The sequence below is a fragment of the Oncorhynchus nerka genome, linkage group LG4 (genome assembly GCF_034236695.1).
Source record: "Oncorhynchus nerka isolate Pitt River linkage group LG4, Oner_Uvic_2.0, whole genome shotgun sequence".
Taxonomy (NCBI): domain Eukaryota; kingdom Metazoa; phylum Chordata; class Actinopteri; order Salmoniformes; family Salmonidae; genus Oncorhynchus; species Oncorhynchus nerka.
In genome coordinates, this window is record NC_088399.1 from 81,802,703 (window position 1) to 81,821,181 (window position 18,479).

General features: G+C 46.2%; 1 protein-coding gene across 1 annotated transcript in view; it reads left to right on the forward strand.

Moving 5' to 3' along the window:
• The window catches only part of LOC115128660 (oxysterol-binding protein-related protein 3-like), a 41,378-nt gene that overhangs the window by 14,399 nt on the left and 8,500 nt on the right, over window positions 1–18,479 (forward strand). Inside the window, exons 2-9 of the mRNA XM_065017926.1 lie at window positions 9,944–10,060; window positions 10,135–10,251; window positions 11,354–11,407; window positions 11,572–11,679; window positions 11,850–12,026; window positions 12,221–12,317; window positions 12,981–13,081; window positions 17,362–17,466. Of these exons, the coding sequence (XP_064873998.1) occupies window positions 9,977–10,060; window positions 10,135–10,251; window positions 11,354–11,407; window positions 11,572–11,679; window positions 11,850–12,026; window positions 12,221–12,317; window positions 12,981–13,081; window positions 17,362–17,466 (843 nt within the window). The 5' untranslated portion in view covers window positions 9,944–9,976. The remainder of the gene's footprint in view (window positions 1–9,943; window positions 10,061–10,134; window positions 10,252–11,353; window positions 11,408–11,571; window positions 11,680–11,849; window positions 12,027–12,220; window positions 12,318–12,980; window positions 13,082–17,361; window positions 17,467–18,479) is intronic.

The following is an 18,479-nucleotide window of genomic DNA, read 5'->3' on the forward strand; positions in this document are numbered from 1 at the left end:
TTCCACCCCTATTATTAGCCTATTCAACCTCTCTTTTGTGTCGTCTGAGATTCCCAAAGATTGGAAAGCAGCTGCGGTCACCCTCCTCTTCAAAGGGGGACACACTCTTGACCCAAACTGCTACAGACCTATATCTATCCTACCCTGCCTTTCTAAGGTCTTCGAAAGCCAAGTCAACAAACAGATTACCGACCATTTCGAATCTAACCATACCCTCTCTGCTATGCAATCTGGTTTCAGAGCTGGTCATGGGTGCACTTCAGCCACGCTCAAGGTCCTAAATGACATCTTAACCGCCATCGATAAGAAACATTACTGTGTATTCATTGATCTGGCCAAGGCTTTCGACTCTGGAAATCACCACATCCTCATCGGCAGACTCGACAGCCTTGGTTTCTCAAATGATTGCCTCGCCTGGTTCACCAACTACTTCTCTGATAGAGTTCAGTGTGTCAAATCGGAGGGTCTGTTGTCCGGACCTCTGGCAGTCTCTATGGGGGTGCCACAGGGTTTAATTCTTGGACCGACTCTCTTCTCTGTATACATCAATGATGTCGCTCTTGCTGCTGGTGAGTCTCTGATCCACCTCTACGCAGACAACACCATTCTGCATACTTCTGGCCCTTCTTTGGACACTGTGTTAACAACCCTCCAGGCAAGCTTCAATGCCATACAACTCTCCTTCCGTGGCCTCCAATTGCTCTTAAATACAAGTAAAACTAAATGCATGCTCTTCAACCGATCGCTGCCTGCACCTGCCCGCCTTTCCAACATCACTACTCTAGACGGCTCTGACTTAGAATACGTGGACAACTATAAATACCTAGGTGTCTGGCTAGACTGTAAACTCTCCTTGCAGACTCACATTAAGCATCTCCAATCCAAAGTTAAATCTAGAATCAGCTTCCTATTTCGCAACAAAGCTTTCTTCACTCATGCTGCTAAACATACCCTCGTAAAACTGACAATCCTACCGATCCTTGACTTCGGCGATGTCATTTACAAAATAGCCTCCAACACTCTACTCAGCAAACTGGATGCAGTCTATCACAGTGCATCCGTTTTGTCACCAAAGCACCATATACTACCCACCACTGTGACCTGTATGCCTTCGTTGGCTGGTCCTCGCTACATATTCGTCACCAAACCCACTGGCTCCAGGTCATCTAAGTCTGCTAGGTAAAGCTCCGCCTTAGTTCAGCTCACTGGTCACCATAGCAACACCCACCCGTAGCACGCGTTCCAGTAGGTATATTTCACTGGTCATTCCCAAACACCTCGTTTGGCCGCCTCTCCTTCCAGTTCTCTGCTGCCAATGACTGGAACGAATTGCAAAAATCACTGAAGTTGGAGTCATATCTCCCTCTCTAACTTTAAGCGTCAGCTGTCAGAGCAGCTTACCGATCGCTGCAGCTGTACACAGCCCATCTGTAAATAGCCCATCCAACCAACTACCTACCTCATCCCCATATTTGTTTTTGTTTTTCTGCTCTTTTGCACACCAGTATTTCTACTTGCACATCCTCATCTGCACATATATCACTCCAGTGTAAATTGCTAAATTGTAATTACTTTCCTACTATTGGCCTATTTATTGCCTTACCTCCTTACTTCATTTACACACACTGTATACAGATTTTTCTATTGTGTTCTTGACTGTACGTTTGTTTATGTGTAACTCTGTGTTTGTGTCCCACTGCTTTGCTTTATCTTGGCCAGGTCGCAGTTGTAAATGAGAACTTGTTCTCAACTGACTTACCTGGTTAAATAAAGGTAAAATAAAAATCAGGGTCAACAACCACACCCGTCAGCCCTTAGAATTAGAATGAATGGATATATAGCTGTACTATTCTAATTTTGAACCAGGGCTCTTTGGCAGATCAAAGCTGTTTGGATCTGTTGGTGGCAGGGCTACAGATGATGTCAAGGAAATATGCCGATAGGAGGAAGAGTTACAGATGGTCCGCTTTGCTTCTGTAATACAGAGATTGTGGGGCTCTTTGACTCATCTTTTTTTTCACTAATTTGTATTTTGACCAATCAGATCAGCTCTGAAAAAGGTCTGATGTGAAAATATCCGATGTGATTGGTCCAAAGACCAAAAAATATCAGAACTGGGCTGCCTGTGTAAACGCAGCCATTCTCTCGATCATTAACAGAGGTGGTTGAGCTTTTATTTTAGTCTAATGCATCTATTGAAGAGCATCATCTACATCATCTACCCATCCAAGGTTCTAGCTAGAAAGGATCCATGCAAGGTTCTAGCTAGAGAGGATCCATCCAAGGTTCTAGCTAGAGAGGACCCATGCAAGGTTCTAGCTAGAGAGGACCCATGCAAGGTTCTAGCTAGAAAGGATCCATGCAAGGTTCTAGCTAGAGAGGACCCATGCAAGGTTCTAGCTAGAGAGGACCCATGCAAGGTTCTAGCTAGAGAGGACCCATGCAAGGTTCTAGCTAGAGAGGACCCATCCAAGGTTCTACTCTGGAAACCCTGGCTGCTGTCATAGTAAGAGTTTGTTATTGGGTGTTTTTTATAATGAGTTTTCTTATGCATTAAACATTGGGGCAGAGGTTTTCACTTTTCCCTACCACTTCCTTGTCTGAAATCTCAGAAAGATGATTGGCCTGCACATGTTGTAAAACACTGTAATAACTCTACCTCCTCAGAGGCGATACAGGTCATTGCGTTGGCTTAGTACATGTTCTCTTGGAATTTGGTAGAACATTTTAACTTTACTGCTAGCATCTGATGGGGGAAGGCAGCTGCCTCTGTGGAGGACTGTTATGGAGGACTGTTATCCCAGGGGGCCGTGCGAGCAGTAGCCAATTTGCTACTGGAGAGAGTTAGTCACTGATCCTACATCAGTGCCAAGAGCAGCACTAATATCTATACAGTGTCACCTCAGGTAGATTCTCCAAGCGTTCCAGAATCCAAGACATTGGATGTATGGAACTGACACGTCTACACTACAACGCTTGACTGGTTTGCTCTGTTCATTCTATTTCTATCTGAACACTCCCTTCCCCATCTTAATCATGGAGATTGCTGTGTAAATGGAAATGTCCTTGTATGGCCCTGAGCTACCTGGCTGACTGGTTTTGCATAGCAGGGATGCCTTTGCCCTGTCAACTCTGTGACGTGTCAGAAGTAACACTGGGGATTTATGAAGCTTTTTAAAATTGTATTTAAAAATAAAAAATCACTTATTTATATAGATGTATATCCTCAGTGTTTCTCGTGACAGTACGGTAGCTTTGATCCTGTCATAACTTCAACCAGGTCATTTTACAAGGTGTAATCGCTTTAATCATTGACTTGGTTACATAAGACACAAGGCCACCCTAGAACTTCCAGTGCCGAACCAGACACGCCTTAAGGAGTGTACAGTACTTAGCAAACAGCGGAGGTAAATAAGTTGTTCTTTTCTGTTGTCAAGGTTCTGTAGAGCACAATGAAGACTGCACTCTGGAATCTAGGTCCACCTGTTACTATTAGCGACCTTTTGTGTTGAGGTATTCAACCCAGTTCTACTGCAATTAACTAGCCTGGAAATCCATGCTGTTTCACTTCATTTTCTTTTCAGGTTCAGTTCACTAATAAGAGTGGAGTGGTATTGGTGTGGTAAATGATGTGGTACAGTGTTTTGGTGTTCCTCTTCCTCCCAGTCTCCCCCTCACTCTGTCTGACTCTGTGTTTATTCAGTATCTATGGAACCTGTTGGAGGGTAACAATGCTGCTGGATACACTTCAGTGAATTTGGAGAAGGGTTTCACTTTCTTCTGTGTAGGAGGTGTGTACACTGACACAGCTTTTTAATGGGAAGTGTTGTGATAGTGTTTCTGTTCAGCAGGCCTAAAGCAGTTTCAAAGTATTCTGCCATAGTAAAGGGTATCCATGCAGTGTAAGAATCTATTCTGATATTTCTAATCTCAGTGGTTACCTCGCAAATGGCAACCTAATCTATCTAGAGAGAAATTGCATGACTGTGTGCTCTATTTTATACACCTGTCAGCAACGGCTGTGGCTGAAATAGCCAAATCCACTAATATGAAGGGATGTCCACAGACCTTTGTGCATGTATAGTGTGTATATCTAGTGCACAACTCAACTAGTGCGCTAAATAGGAATTAGGGTACCATTTGGGACATAGGGTGTTGGAGGTATTATAGTGTTTGGTCTTGGACGGGGAACATTCCTACTGTTGCGTCATGTCCTAAGCATTGCTCTGACTCTTGAGAGAGGCCTAGGGGCCTGCTGTTTTTCAACTCTCTCTCCACCGCACCTGCTGTCCCTAACTCCTGAATGCTCGGCTTTGAAAAGCCAACTGACATTTACTCCTGAGGTGCTGACCTGTTGCACCCTCTACAACCACTGTGATTATTGCTATTTTACCCTGCTGGTCATCTATGAACGTTTGAACATCTTGGCCATGTGCTGTTATAATCTCCACCCGGGACAGCCAGAAGAGGACTGACCACCCCTCAGAGCCTGGTTCCTCTCTAGGTTTCTTTCTAGGTTCTGGCCTTTCTAGGGAGTTTTTCCTTGCCACCGTGATTCTGCATTGCTTGCTGTTTGGGGTTTTAGGCTGGGTTTCTGTATAGCAATTTGTAACATCGGCTGATGTTAAAAGGGCTTTATAACTACATTTGATTGATCGATAGGGGAACCAGACAGTATACACGGACACACACAGAACACTCTATAGAGCTTTTAGAGGAACTGGACAGCATGTTGGGGAAATCCTGCTGCATACACAGACACAAATGCATTCATTCACACATGCATCTACCCCATTTAAACATTTAAAAACTATTACATTTACATAATTATTCAGACCCTTGACTCAATACTCTGTTGAAGCACCTTTGACAGAGATTACAGCCTCAAGTCTTCTTGGCTATGACGCTACAAGCTTGCCACACCTGTATTTGGAGTTTCTCCCATTCTTCTCTGCAGATCCTGTCAAGCTCTGTCATGTTGGATGGGGAGTGTCGCTGCATAGCTATTTTCAGATTCATGTCAGAACTCAAGGACATTGAGACTTGTCCTGAAGCCACTCCTGCATTGTCTTGGATGTGTGCTTGTCCTGTGAGCACTCTGGAGCAGGTTTTCTTCAAGGATCTCTGTACTTTGCTCCGTTCATCTTTGCCTCGATCCTGACTAGTCTCCCAATTCCTGCCTCTGAAAAACATCCCCACAGCAGGATGCTGCCACCACCATGCTTCACCGTAGGGATGGTGGCAGATTTCCTCCAGACGTGTCGCTTGACATTCAGGCCAAGGAGTTCAATCTTGGTTTCATCAGACCAGAGAATCTTGTTTCTCATGGTCTAAGAGTTCTTTAGGTGCCTTTTGGCAAACTCCAAGCGGGCTGAGGAGTGTCTTCCATCTGGCCACTCTACCATAAAGGCCTGATTGTTGGAGTGCTGCTGAGATGGTTGCCCTTCTGGAAGGTTCTCCCATCTCCACAGAGGAACTCAGTCACTCTGTTAGAGCTCCAATCGGGTGCTTGGTCAGCTCCCTGACCAAGGCCCTTCTACCCCAATTGCTCAGTTTAGTCGGGCGGACAGCTTTAGGAAGAGTCTTTGAAATCACAAACTTCCATTTAAAGATGGAGGCCACTGTGTTCTTGGGGAAAATCAATGCAGCAGGTTTTGGTATCCTTCCCCACATCTGTGCCTCGACACAATCCTGTCTCGGAGCTCTACGATCAATTCCTTCGACTTCATGGCTTGGTTTTTGCTGTGACATGCACTGTCAACTGAGGGACCTTCTATAGACAGGCATGTGGACCTTATATAGACAGGCATGTGCCTTTGCATATCATGTCCAATCAATTGAATTAACCACAGGTGGTATCCAAATCAAGTTGTAGCATCATCTCGAGGATGATCAATGGAAACACGATGCACTTGAGCTCAATTTCGAGTCGCATAGCAAAGGGTCTGAATACTTATGTAAATGAGGTATTTTTGTTTTTAATAAATGAGCTAGCATTTCTACAAACCTGTTTTTTGCTTTGTCATCAAACAAGTGTTGAACACTGTATACTCAGTGTGTCATGGAAAGAGCAGGCGTTCCTTATGTTTTGTACACCCTGTGTGTGTGTGTGTGTTTATGTATTGATTGTGTGTGTGTATGTATATATATATATATATCACACACATGCTCAAAGTTGTTGGTACCCTTACAGCTCATTGAAATAATGTTTCATTCCTTCTGAAAAGTGGTGAAATTAAAAGCTATTTTATCATGTATACTTGCATGCCTTTGGTATGTCATAGAATAAAGAATCTGTGAAAAGAGATGAATTATTGCTTATTCTAAAATGGCCTGGACACATTTGTTGGTACCCCTTAGAAAATATAATGAATAATTGGATTATAGTGATATTTCAAAGAAATTTGTTTGTATTAGTATCACACGTCTCCAATCTTGTAAGCAGTCATTCAGCCTATTTAAATTGAGTAAAGTAGTCACTGAGCTGTTTGGTATCATTGTGTGCACCACACTGAACATGGACCAGAGTAAAGTAGTCACTGAGCTGTTTGGTATCATTGTGGTCACCACACTGAACATGGACCAGAGTAAAGTAGTCACTGTGCTGTTTGGTATCATTGTGTGCACCACACTGAACATGGACCAGAGTAAAGTAGTCACTGAGCTGTTTGGTATCATTGTGTGCACCACACTGAACATGGACCAGAGTAAAATAGTCACTGAGCTGTTTGGTATCATTGTGTGCACCACACTGAACATGGACCAGAGTAAAGTAGTCACTGAGCTGTTTGGTATCATTGTGTGCACCACACTGAACATGGACCAGAGTAAAGTAGTCACTGTGCTGTTTGGTATCATTGTGTCCACCACACTGAACATGGACCAGAGTAAAGTAGTCACTGAGCTGTTTGGTATCATTGTGTGCACCACACTGAACATGGACCAGAGTAAAGTAGTCACTGTGCTGTTTGGTATCATTGTGGTCACCACACTGAACATGGACCAGAGTAAAGTAGTCACTGAGCTGTTTGGTATCATTGTGTGCACCACACTGAACATGGACCAGAGTAAAGTAGTCACTGTGCTGTTTGGTATCATTGTGTCCACCACACTGAACATGGACCAGAGTAAAGTAGTCACTGAGCTGTTTGGTATCATTGTGTCCACCACACTGAACATGGACCAGAGTAAAGTAGTCACTGTGCTGTTTGGTATCATTGTGGTCACCACACTGAACATGGACCAGAGTAAAGTAGTCACTGAGCTGTTTGGTATCATTGTGTCCACCACACTGAACATGGACCAGAGTAAAGTAGTCACTGTGCTGTTTGGTATCATTGTGTCCACCACACTGAACATGGACCAGAGTAAAGTAGTCACTGAGCTGTTTGGTATCATTGTGTGCACCACACTGAACATGGACCAGAGTAAAGTAGTCACTGAGCTGTTTGGTATCATTGTGTGCACCACACTGAACATGGACCAGAGTAAAGTAGTCACTGTGCTGTTTGGTATCATTGTGTGCACCACACTGAACATGGACCAGAGTAAAGTAGTCACTGTGCTGTTTGGTATCATTGTGTCCACCACACTGAACATGGACCAGAGTAAAGTAGTCACTGAGCTGTTTGGTATCATTGTGTCCACCACACTAAACATGGACCAGAGTAAAGTAGTCACTGAGCTGTTTGGTATCATTGTGTCCACCACACTGAACATGGACCAGAGTAAAGTAGTCACTGTGCTGTTTGGTATCATTGTGTTGCACCACACTGAACATGGACCAGAGAAAGCAAAGGAGAGATTTGTCTGAGGAGATCAGAAAGATAATAACAGACAAGCATGGTAAAGGCTACAAGACCACCTACAAGCAGCTTGATGTTCCTGTGACAACAGTTGCAAATATTATTATGAAGTTAAGGTCCATGGAATTGTAGCCAGCCTCCGGGGGGTGCGGCCGCAAGAGGAACATCAACCCCAGATTGAACAGAAGGAGAGTGCGAATGGTAGAGATGCAAGCTGAACGTACGTCAGTTTCTGATCGCACCATCCGTTGCTTTTTGAGCGAAAGTGGGTTCCATGGAAGAAGACCCAGAAGGACTTTACTTTTGAAAGAAAAACATAAAAATGCCAGACTGGAATTTGCTAAAATGCATATTGACAAGTCACAATCCTTCTGGGAGAATGTCCTTTGGACGGATGAGTCAAAACTGGAGCTTTTAGGCAAGTCACATCAGCTCTACATTTACAGATTAAAAAATGAAGCTTTGAAAGAAAAGAACAACATACCTGCAGTGAAACATGGAGGCTTGGTTCTGCTCTGGGGCTGTTTCGCTGTGCCTTGGATCTGTGCAGGGAACAATGAAATCTCAAGACCATCAAGGCATTCTGGAGTGAAATGTACTGCCCAGTGTCAGAAAGCTCTGTCTCAGTCGCAGGTCATGGGTCCTCCAACAGGAGGGCCAAACTACCTGTTAACAGGTGCAGGAGTCACCCATCAAACCTGAGACAGCTGGAGCAGTTTGTTCCAGAGAGGGCCAAACTACCTGTTAACAGGTGCAGGAGTCACCCATCAAACCTGAGACAGCTGGAGCAGTTTGCTCCAGAGAGGGCCAAACTAGTTAACAGGTGCAGGAGTCACCCATCAAACCTGAGACAGCTGGAGCAGTTTGTTCCAGAGAGGGCAAACTACCTGTTAACAGGTGCAGGAGTCACCCATCAAACCTGAGACAGCTGGAGCAGTTTGTTCCAGAGAGGGCCAAACCACCTGTTAACAGGTGCAGGAGTCACCAATCAAACCTGAGACAGCTGGAGCAGTTTGCTCCAGAGAGGGCCAAACTACCTGTTAACAGGTGCAGGAGTCACCCATCAAACCTGAGACAGCTGGAGCAGTTTGTTCCAGAGAGGGCCAAACTACCTGTTAACAGGTGCAGGAGTCACCCATCAAACCTGAGACAGCTGGAGCAGTTTGTTCCAGAGAGGGCCAAACTACCTGTTAACAGGTGCAGGAGTCACCCATCAAACCTGAGACAGCTGGAGCAGTTTGCTCCAGAGAGGGCCAAACTACCTGTTAACAGGTGCAGAAGTCTCATTTGAGAGCTATAGAAAACGTTTGATTGCAGTGATTGCCTCTAAAGGTGGTTTAACAAAATATTTTGTTTCAGCAAGGAGCAACAAAAGTCTCAAAACGTTGCAGAGTTCATGTGTAACTGCGGAAACGCACTCAAATGCACGAATGCCCGGCCGTCTTGTCTTCAGTCAGCTGTTCGTTATTTTCTTTTCATGACTGTCTTCATCCACAATCATCAGTTACACGATTTATACTGCCATTGTGCCAGCCCTAGTATCACAGAACGTGGAGATTTTATTCACATCCGATTGTGTATGCTTCTAGCAACTACCAAGCAGCAGAATTCCATGTCTCTCCCAGTGTTGGCATGTGTGGCTACCGGCTAGCTTAGTCCTCTGCTGTGATTTGAAGGACTTGGCTGGGACTGATTGTATAACCCAGTATTGATGACTCATTTGTTGTGGACTCATTTTGTTGCTGGTCAGCACAGCACAGCAGTAATGACTGACTGTACTTGGGGTCATGTGGGTTTTACAGTGCTGCTGCCACTGGCTCACTGGCATTTCCCCATACACAAGGTGTATGCTGCAGGAAGTGTGTGTGTGTACTGTGTCAGAGTTCATGCCAACATAAAGAACACATGATGATCTCATGCCTAACCTACAGTAAAAGCACTGGTAGTTTTATTAGGGCGTAGAATAGTTTGTCTGTTCTCTCAAGTCACACCTATTGTTATGTCCAGCTGCTTTACTAAAGCAACACAACAGTGGTATGCAGATTTCATTTCTCTCAGCTCACCTGTGTCTCCAAACGTGCAGAAAATTAAATAACTGAATGTTGTCTTTCTCACTGCTTCCTGTTTCTCTCTCTCAGTGGTAGTCATGGTGACAGTCTCTTGATGTCGGAATGCTAAGTAACAGGAAGATGACATCAGTGTCCCCTACCCACAGTGACGGCAGCGCCAGCTCGTCCAAACATGACAACCATCAGGTGTGTGTGTGTGTGTGTGTGTGTGTTTGCGCGTGTGTGTGCGTGTGCGTAACTCCATGAGTCTCTCTCTACAGGACAGCTGGGAGATCATCGAGGGCCTGAAGGGTAACCCTGGCAACATCCAGGAGCCAGAGAAACAGGAGGGCTTCCTGCTCAAGAGGAGGAAATGGCCCATGAAAGGATGGCAAAAGGTGGGTACTACCTGCCTTACCCCTGACCACCTTCTCACCCCTAATCTGTGAAGGGATGGCACAAGGTGGGTACTACCTGCCTTACCCCTGACCACCTTCTCACCCCTAATCTGTGAAGGGATGGCACAAGGTGGGTACTACCTGCCTTACCCCTGACCACCTTCTCACCCCTAATCTGTGAAGGGATGGCACAAGGTGGGTACTACCTGCCTTACCCCTGACCACCTTCTCACCCCTAATCTGTGAAGGGATGGCACAAGGTGGGTACTACCTGCCTTACCCCTGACCACCTTCTCACCCCTAATCTGTGAAGGGATGGCACAAGGTGGGTACTACCTGCCTTACCCCTGACCACCTTCTCACCCCTAATCTGTGAAGGGATGGCACAAGGTGGGTACTACCTGCCTTACCCCTGACCACCTTCTCACCCTAATCTGTGAAGGGACACAAGGTGGGTACTACCTGCCTTACCCCTGACCACCTTCTCACCCCTAATCTGTGAAGGGATGGCACAAGGTGGGTACTACCTGCCTTACCCCTGACCACCTTCTCACCCCTAATCTGTGAAGGGATGGCACAAGGTGGGTACTACCTGCCTTACCCCTGACCACCTTCTCACCCCTAATCTGTGAAGGGATGGCACAAGGTGGGCACCTCCCTTAACTCCTTACCTCTCACTGCAGGTGAATCTCAAGTGTCTTTCCTTGAATCCTCCAAATGCATTGGAGGAGAAAATCAGAGGTTATTTTCAGATCTTCTCCTCTTACGGACGTGAGGAATCAAGGAAAGACACTTGATACACCCTGCCCCTCCTTTAACTCCGCAATTACCTGAAGGGCTGGCACTTGGAAATGGGGTGGAAATGTGAGAAGTGTGCTACCTGACACATACCTGGTGTTTATCTAAAGCTCTGATAAGACACTTGTTAAGCTGGATGTGACATTTGAATGGCGTGTTTGAATGGATACTATGTTATTCATGTAAAAAGCTTTTATCCATAGCAGTAAGTTGTGAAGATATTTCCTTGGCACGAAGCAGATAAAGTTTGAAATGTGACAGAAGGGCGGCTGAAACAGTTGCTATTCGGTCTCTTGTTATACAGAGATACTTCTTGCTGGAGAAAGGCATTCTGAAGTACTCAAAGCGTGGAGCTGATGTAAGTACCTATTCAAAAGTATTTCAGGCAGATGCAACACACACACGCACAGAATTGATTTAATGTACAATATGTCATTGATGAAGGAGAAACCATTTGCTCATTTAGTCAAATACACACACACACACACACACACTGACCTTTGCTTTTGTTTCCTGCTGAAGAAGGGCAAGCTGCATGGCTGCATTGATGTGGGGCTGTCTGTCATGTCAATCAAGAAGAAAACCAAGGCCATAGATCTGGACACCAACGACAACATTTATCACCTCAAGGTGACTCTTTCTGTTTCTCTCTCTCGTTTATCTAGTTTTATCTTGTTTCTCTCTCGTTTTATCATTTCTCTTTCTTGTTTCTCGTTTTATCGTTTCTCTCCCGTTTATCTAGTTTCTCTCATTTGATCTTTTCTCTCTTCTACTTGAATGACAATCTCTCTGTTCTGTAGGTGAAGTCTGACAAGTCTCAGGAAATGAAGTCACAGCAGCTGTTTGATGATTGGGTGTCGAAGCTGCGACATCACCGCGTCTTCCGTCAAAACGAGATTGCGATGTACCCCCACGAGAGGCTTCTGTTCCACCCCTCCTCACACCTCTCTCCCAACCCCACTGACTCCATGCGACAGGTACAGTTCTCCCCAGACACTGATCCATAATCATTTTTCTGTGCCTAAAAGCAACGTCTTCCTGCAGCTTCTTCACTGACCAATCATAATATTGTACTGTATAGTGTAGACTTCTGTCTATGCACATTCCATCTCCTTGTCTTTCCCTCTCTCCACTCTCAATCTCTCTATCCTTCCCCCACTTCATCTCTTAGCGCCACTCCAGTCTAGCTAAGCAGGCGTCAGTTGTCCAGCAGGCTAAGGTCAGTGCCTGGCTCCACTCCTCCGAAGACATGGACAAGTGCTGCAGAGGTATGGAGGTGAAACCTCTCGCCTGTCTGTCCCATACATTTTCTGGATCTCACCTTACTTGTTGGCTGTGTCCCAACTGGCCCCCTATACCATACACGGTGCGCTACTTTTGACCAGAGCCCATAGTGCACTATATAGGGAATATGTTTGCCATTTGGGACACAACCTTAAGGTGTCAGCATGCTTCAGTCCAGCTGCCGGCTAGCCCAAGTCGGCTAGGAGACCCGAACTAGACCTGAAGACATTCGCTTGAAACATTTGAAAAAAGCAGCAAAGGTACTGTTTGTCCATTTTGAAACGCCGTAGTCAGTATACACTTTCCTAAAATATTCAGAATTAATCTAAGATAACTCTAGAAATCTGTCATTGATTTTGACGTTTTTGCCGAGGACATCTTAGTCGCGCAATTTTACATCTAACTAAGATGTTTGGTGGAAGAAAAAGTTTCATGAAAACTAGTAATCTCTTGTTGAATGACAAATACTTTACTGAAGAATCCAAACTGTTGACCAATCACCGACGAAGGGGTATAGACTTCAGCTTGCCTTAAGAAAAAATGTCATCATAAAATGGGCATGAACTCTTCAACTGTTTTAGCCTTTACTGTCTCTATTTTGATCCTCCCTCAACTTCTGCCATTCATCTGTCATCCTTCTCTCTTAGATTTAGAGGAGTGTGAGTCTTACCTGTTGGAACTCAACCTGTTACTGAAGAGTATGGAGGTTCTCCACCGCACTTACTCTGCCCCCGCCATCAGCCTCATGGTAACATGTAACATTTGCCCTTTATCCTATAACCCTAACCTTGGCCCAGTACACATACAGTTCTTGTCCCCTTTAACCTACTACCTACCCTACACTACACTAAAATATATTTAAAATATATTTTCAATTGTATTTTCAGCTGTTTGAAGCTGGTGTACAAAACAAAGTAAAAGACGCAAAAACAAAACTTAAGAAGGGAAGCATAGAAATAGTGCATATAGAACATATTCACAGCTTCTTAGACTTGCTTTCAATGAGAATGATAGATATATAACACACATTTCTATGTCTGGTTGGGTCGCCCAAAAAGTTACATAGTGCAGCTTTAAGCTATAAATTTGACCTACACTTCCTCTGCCCCAGCCATCAACCTCATGGTAACACGACCTATAACCCTGACCTACACTACACTTCCTCTGCCCCCGTCATCAACCTCATGGTAACATGACCTATAACCCTGACCTACACTACACTTCCTCTGCCCCCGCCATAAACCTCATGGTAACACGACCTATAACCCTGACCTACACTACACTTCCTCTGCCCCCGCCATCAACCTCATGGTAACACGACCTATAACCCTGACCTACCTTACACTTCCTCTGCCCCCGCCATCAACCTCATGGTAACACGACCTATAACCCTGAACTACCTTACACTTACTCTGCCCCCACCATCAACCTCATGGTAACATGACCTATAACCCTGACCTACACTACACTTCCTCTGCCCCCGTCATCAACCTCATGGTAACACAACCTATAACCCTGACCTACCTTACACTTACTCTGTCCCCGCCATCAACCTCATGGTAACACGACCTATAACCCTGACCTACCTTACACTTCCTCTGCCCCCGTCATCAGCCTCGTGGTAACACAACCTATAACCCTGACCTACCTTACACTTCCTCTGCCCCCGTCATCAGCCTCATGGTAACACAACCTATAACCCTGACCTACCTTACACTTACTCTGTCCTCGCCATCAACCTCATGGTAACACGACCTATAACCCTGACCTACCTTACACTTACTCTGTCCCCGCCATCAACCTCATGGTAACACGACCTATAACCCTGACCTACCTTACACTTCCTCTGCCCCCTTCCATCAACCTCATGGTAACACGACCTATAACCCTGAACTACCTTACACTTACTCTGCCCCCGCCATCAACCTCATGGTAACATGACCTATAACCCTGACCTACACTACACTTCCTCTGCCCCCGTCATCAACCTCATGGTAACACGACCTATAACCCTGACCTACACTACACTTCCTCTGCCCCCGCCATCAACCTCATGGTAACACGACCTATAACCCTGACCTACACTACACTTCCTCTGCCCCCGTCATCAGCCTCGTGGTAACACAACCTATAACCCTGACCTACCTTACACTTCCTCTGCCCCCGTCATCAGCCTCGTGGTAACACAACCTATAACCCTGACCTACCTTACACTTACTCTGTCCTCGCCATCAACCTCATGGTAACACGACCTATAACCCTGACCTACCTTACACTTACTCTGTCCCCGCCATCAACCTCATGGTAACACGACCTATAACCCTGACCTACCTTACACTTCCTCTGCCCCCTTCCATCAACCTCATGGTAACACGACCTATAACCCTGAACTACCTTACACTTACTCTGCCCCCGCCATCAACCTCATGGTAACATGACCTATAACCCTGACCTACACTACACTTCCTCTGCCCCCGTCATCAACCTCATGGTAACACGACCTATAACCCTGACCTACACTACACTTCCTCTGCCCCCGCCATCAACCTCATGGTAACACGACCTATAACCCTGACCTACACTACACTTCCTCTGCCCCCGCCATCAACCTCATGGTAACACAACCTATAACCCTGACCTACCTTACACTTACTCTGTCCCCGCCATCAACCTCATGGTAACACGACCTATAACCCTGACCTACCTTACACTTCCTCTGCCCCCGTCATCAGCCTCGTGGTAACACAACCTATAACCCTGACCTACCTTACACTTCCTCTGCCCCCGTCATCAGCCTCGTGGTAACACAACCTATAACCCTGACCTACCTTACACTTACTCTGTCCCCGCCATCAACCTCATGGTAACACGACCTATAACCCTGACCTACCTTACACTTACTCTGTCCCCGCCATCAACCTCATGGTAACACGACCTATAACCCTGACCTACCTTACACTTCCTCTGCCCCCGCCATCAACCTCATGGTAACACGACCTATAACCCTGACCTACACTACACTTCCTCTGCCCCCGCCATCAACCTCATGGTAACACGACCTATAACCCTGACCTACCTTACACTTACTCTGTCCCCGCCATCAACCTCATGGTAACACGACCTATAACCCTGACCTACCTTACACTTCCTCTGCCCCCGTCATCAGACTCATGGTAACACGACCTATAACCCTGACCTACCTTACACTTCCTCTGCCCCCGTCATCAACCTCATGGTAACACGACCTATAACCCTGACCTACCTTACACTTACTCTGTCCCCGCCATCAACCTCATGGTAACACGACCTATAACCCTGACCTACCTTACACTTCCTCTGCCCCTGCCATCAACCTCATGGTAACACGACCTATAACCCTGACCGACACTACACTTCCTCTGCCCCAGCCATCAACCTCATGGTAACACGACCTATAACCCTGACCTACACTACACTTCCTCTGCCCCCGTCATCAACCTCATGGTAACACGACCTATAACCCTGACCTACCTTACACTTCCTCTGCCCCCGCCATCAACCTCATGGTAACACGACCTATAACCCTGACCTACCTTACACTTCCTCTGCCCCCTTCCATCAACCTCATGGTAACACGACCTATAACCCTGAACTACCTTACACTTACTCTGCCCCCGCCATCAACCTCATGGTAACATGACCTATAACCCTGACCTACACTACACTTCCTCTGCCCCCGTCATCAACCTCATGGTAACACGACCTATAACCCTGACCTACACTACACTTCCTCTGCCCCCGCCATCAACCTCATGGTAACACGACCTATAACACTGACCTACACTACACTTCCTCTGCCCCGCCATCAACCTCATGGTAACACAACCTATAACCCTGACCTACCTTACACTTACTCTGTCCCCGCCATCAACCTCATGGTAACACGACCTATAACCCTGACCTACCTTACACTTCCTCTGCCCCCGTCATCAGCCTCGTGGTAACACAACCTATAACCCTGACCTACCTTACACTTCCTCTGCCCCCGTCATCAGCCTCGTGGTAACACAACCTATAACCCTGACCTACCTTACACTTACTCTGTCCCCGCCATCAACCTCATGGTAACACGACCTATAACCCTGACCTACCTTACACTTACTCTGTCCCCGCCATCAACCTCATGGTAACACGACCTATAACCCTGACCTACCTTACACTTCCTCTGCCCCCGCCATCAACCTCATGATAACACGACCTATAACCCTGACCTACACTACACTTCCTCTGCCCCCGCCATCAACCTCATGGTAACACGACCTATAACCCTGACCTACCTTACACTTACTCTGTCCCCGCCATCAACCTCATGGTAACACGACCTATAACCCTGACCTACCTTACACTTCCTCTGCCCCCGTCATCAGACTCATGGTAACACGACATATAACCCTGACCTACCTTACACTTCCTCTGCCCCCGTCATCAACCTCATGGTAACACGACCTATAACCCTGACCTACCTTACACTTACTCTGTCCCCGCCATCAACCTCATGGTAACACGACCTATAACCCTGACCTACCTTACACTTCCTCTGCCCCTGCCATCAACCTCATGGTAACACGACCTATAACCCTGACCGACACTACACTTCCTCTGCCCCAGCCATCAACCTCATGGTAACACGACCTATAACCCTGACCTACACTACACTTCCTCTGCCCCCGTCATCAACCTCATGGTAACACGACCTATAACCCTGACCTACCTTACACTTCCTCTGCCCCCGCCATCAACCTCATGGTAACACGACCTATAACCCTGACCTACACTACACTTCCTCTGCCCCCGTCATCAACCTCATGGTAACACGACCTATAACCCTGACCTACACTACACTTCCCCTTACTCTGCCCCTGCTATCAGTACACTGCAGATATTCACATCTCAATTTACCCCAAGACTTTAACCCTAACCTCTGTTTTCTCTCTATGGTAATAGTTGTCTGTCCCTTCCCTCTCTCTGTTACCCTCTCTGGGACACCAGGCCTCAACATACGACATCCCCAAGAAGGAGAAGAGGGGTCCCAGGAAGTGGCGTTCAAAAAATTGCAACAAAGATACCAAAAAAGATATCATAGCCACACTACAGGTACACACTTTTATTTTCTCTCAAAGCAATATCTGCTACCAGTCCATGTCACACCTACGACCACTGGAGAGAAGTGTTGCATTGACGACTACTACTGTAATACTGTCTTATGGAGTTTGTAATACTGTGGCAGGATATACACTATATATACAAAAGTATGTGGACACCCCTTCAACTGAGTGTTTGGCTATTTCAGCAATACCTGTTAATGACAGGTGTATAAAACCAAATACACAGGCATGCAATCTCCATAAACAAACATTTTCAGAAGAATGGCCTTACTGAGAGCTAAGTAACTTTCAATGTGGCACTGTCATAGGGTGACACCTTTCCAACAAGTCAGTTAGTCAAATTTCTGTCCTGCTAGAGCTGCCCCGATCAACTGTAAGTGCTGTTATTGTGAAGTGGAAACATCTCGGCTCAGCCGCGAAGTGGTAGGCCACACAAGCTCACAGAACGGAGTGCTGAAGTGCGGAGAGCATAAAAATGGTCTGTCCTCAGTTGCAACACTCACTACCGAGTTCCAAACTGCCTCTGGAAGCAACGTCAGCACAATAATATCACCGGGAGCTTCATGAAATAGGTTTCCATGGCCGAGCAGCCACATGCCTAAGATCACCATGCGTAATGCACCCATCGGGATGGTGTAAATGGTGTAAATCTCGCCGCCATTGGACCCAGGAGCAGTGGAAACGCATTCTCTGGAATGATGAATCATGCTTCACCATCTGGCAGCCAGACAGACAAATCTGGGTTTGGCCGATACCAGGAAAACCGCGACCTGCCCCAATGCTTAATGGGAACTGTAAAGTTTGGTGGAGGAGGAATAATAGTCTGGGGCTGTTTTTCATGGTTTGGGCTAGGCCCCTTATTTCCAGTAAAGGGAAATATTAACACTACTACAGTATACAATTACATTCTAAACGATTCTGTGCTTCCAACTTTGTAGCAACCGTTTGGGAAAGACCCATGCCTGTTTCAGCATGACAATGCCCCCATGCACAAAGCGTGGT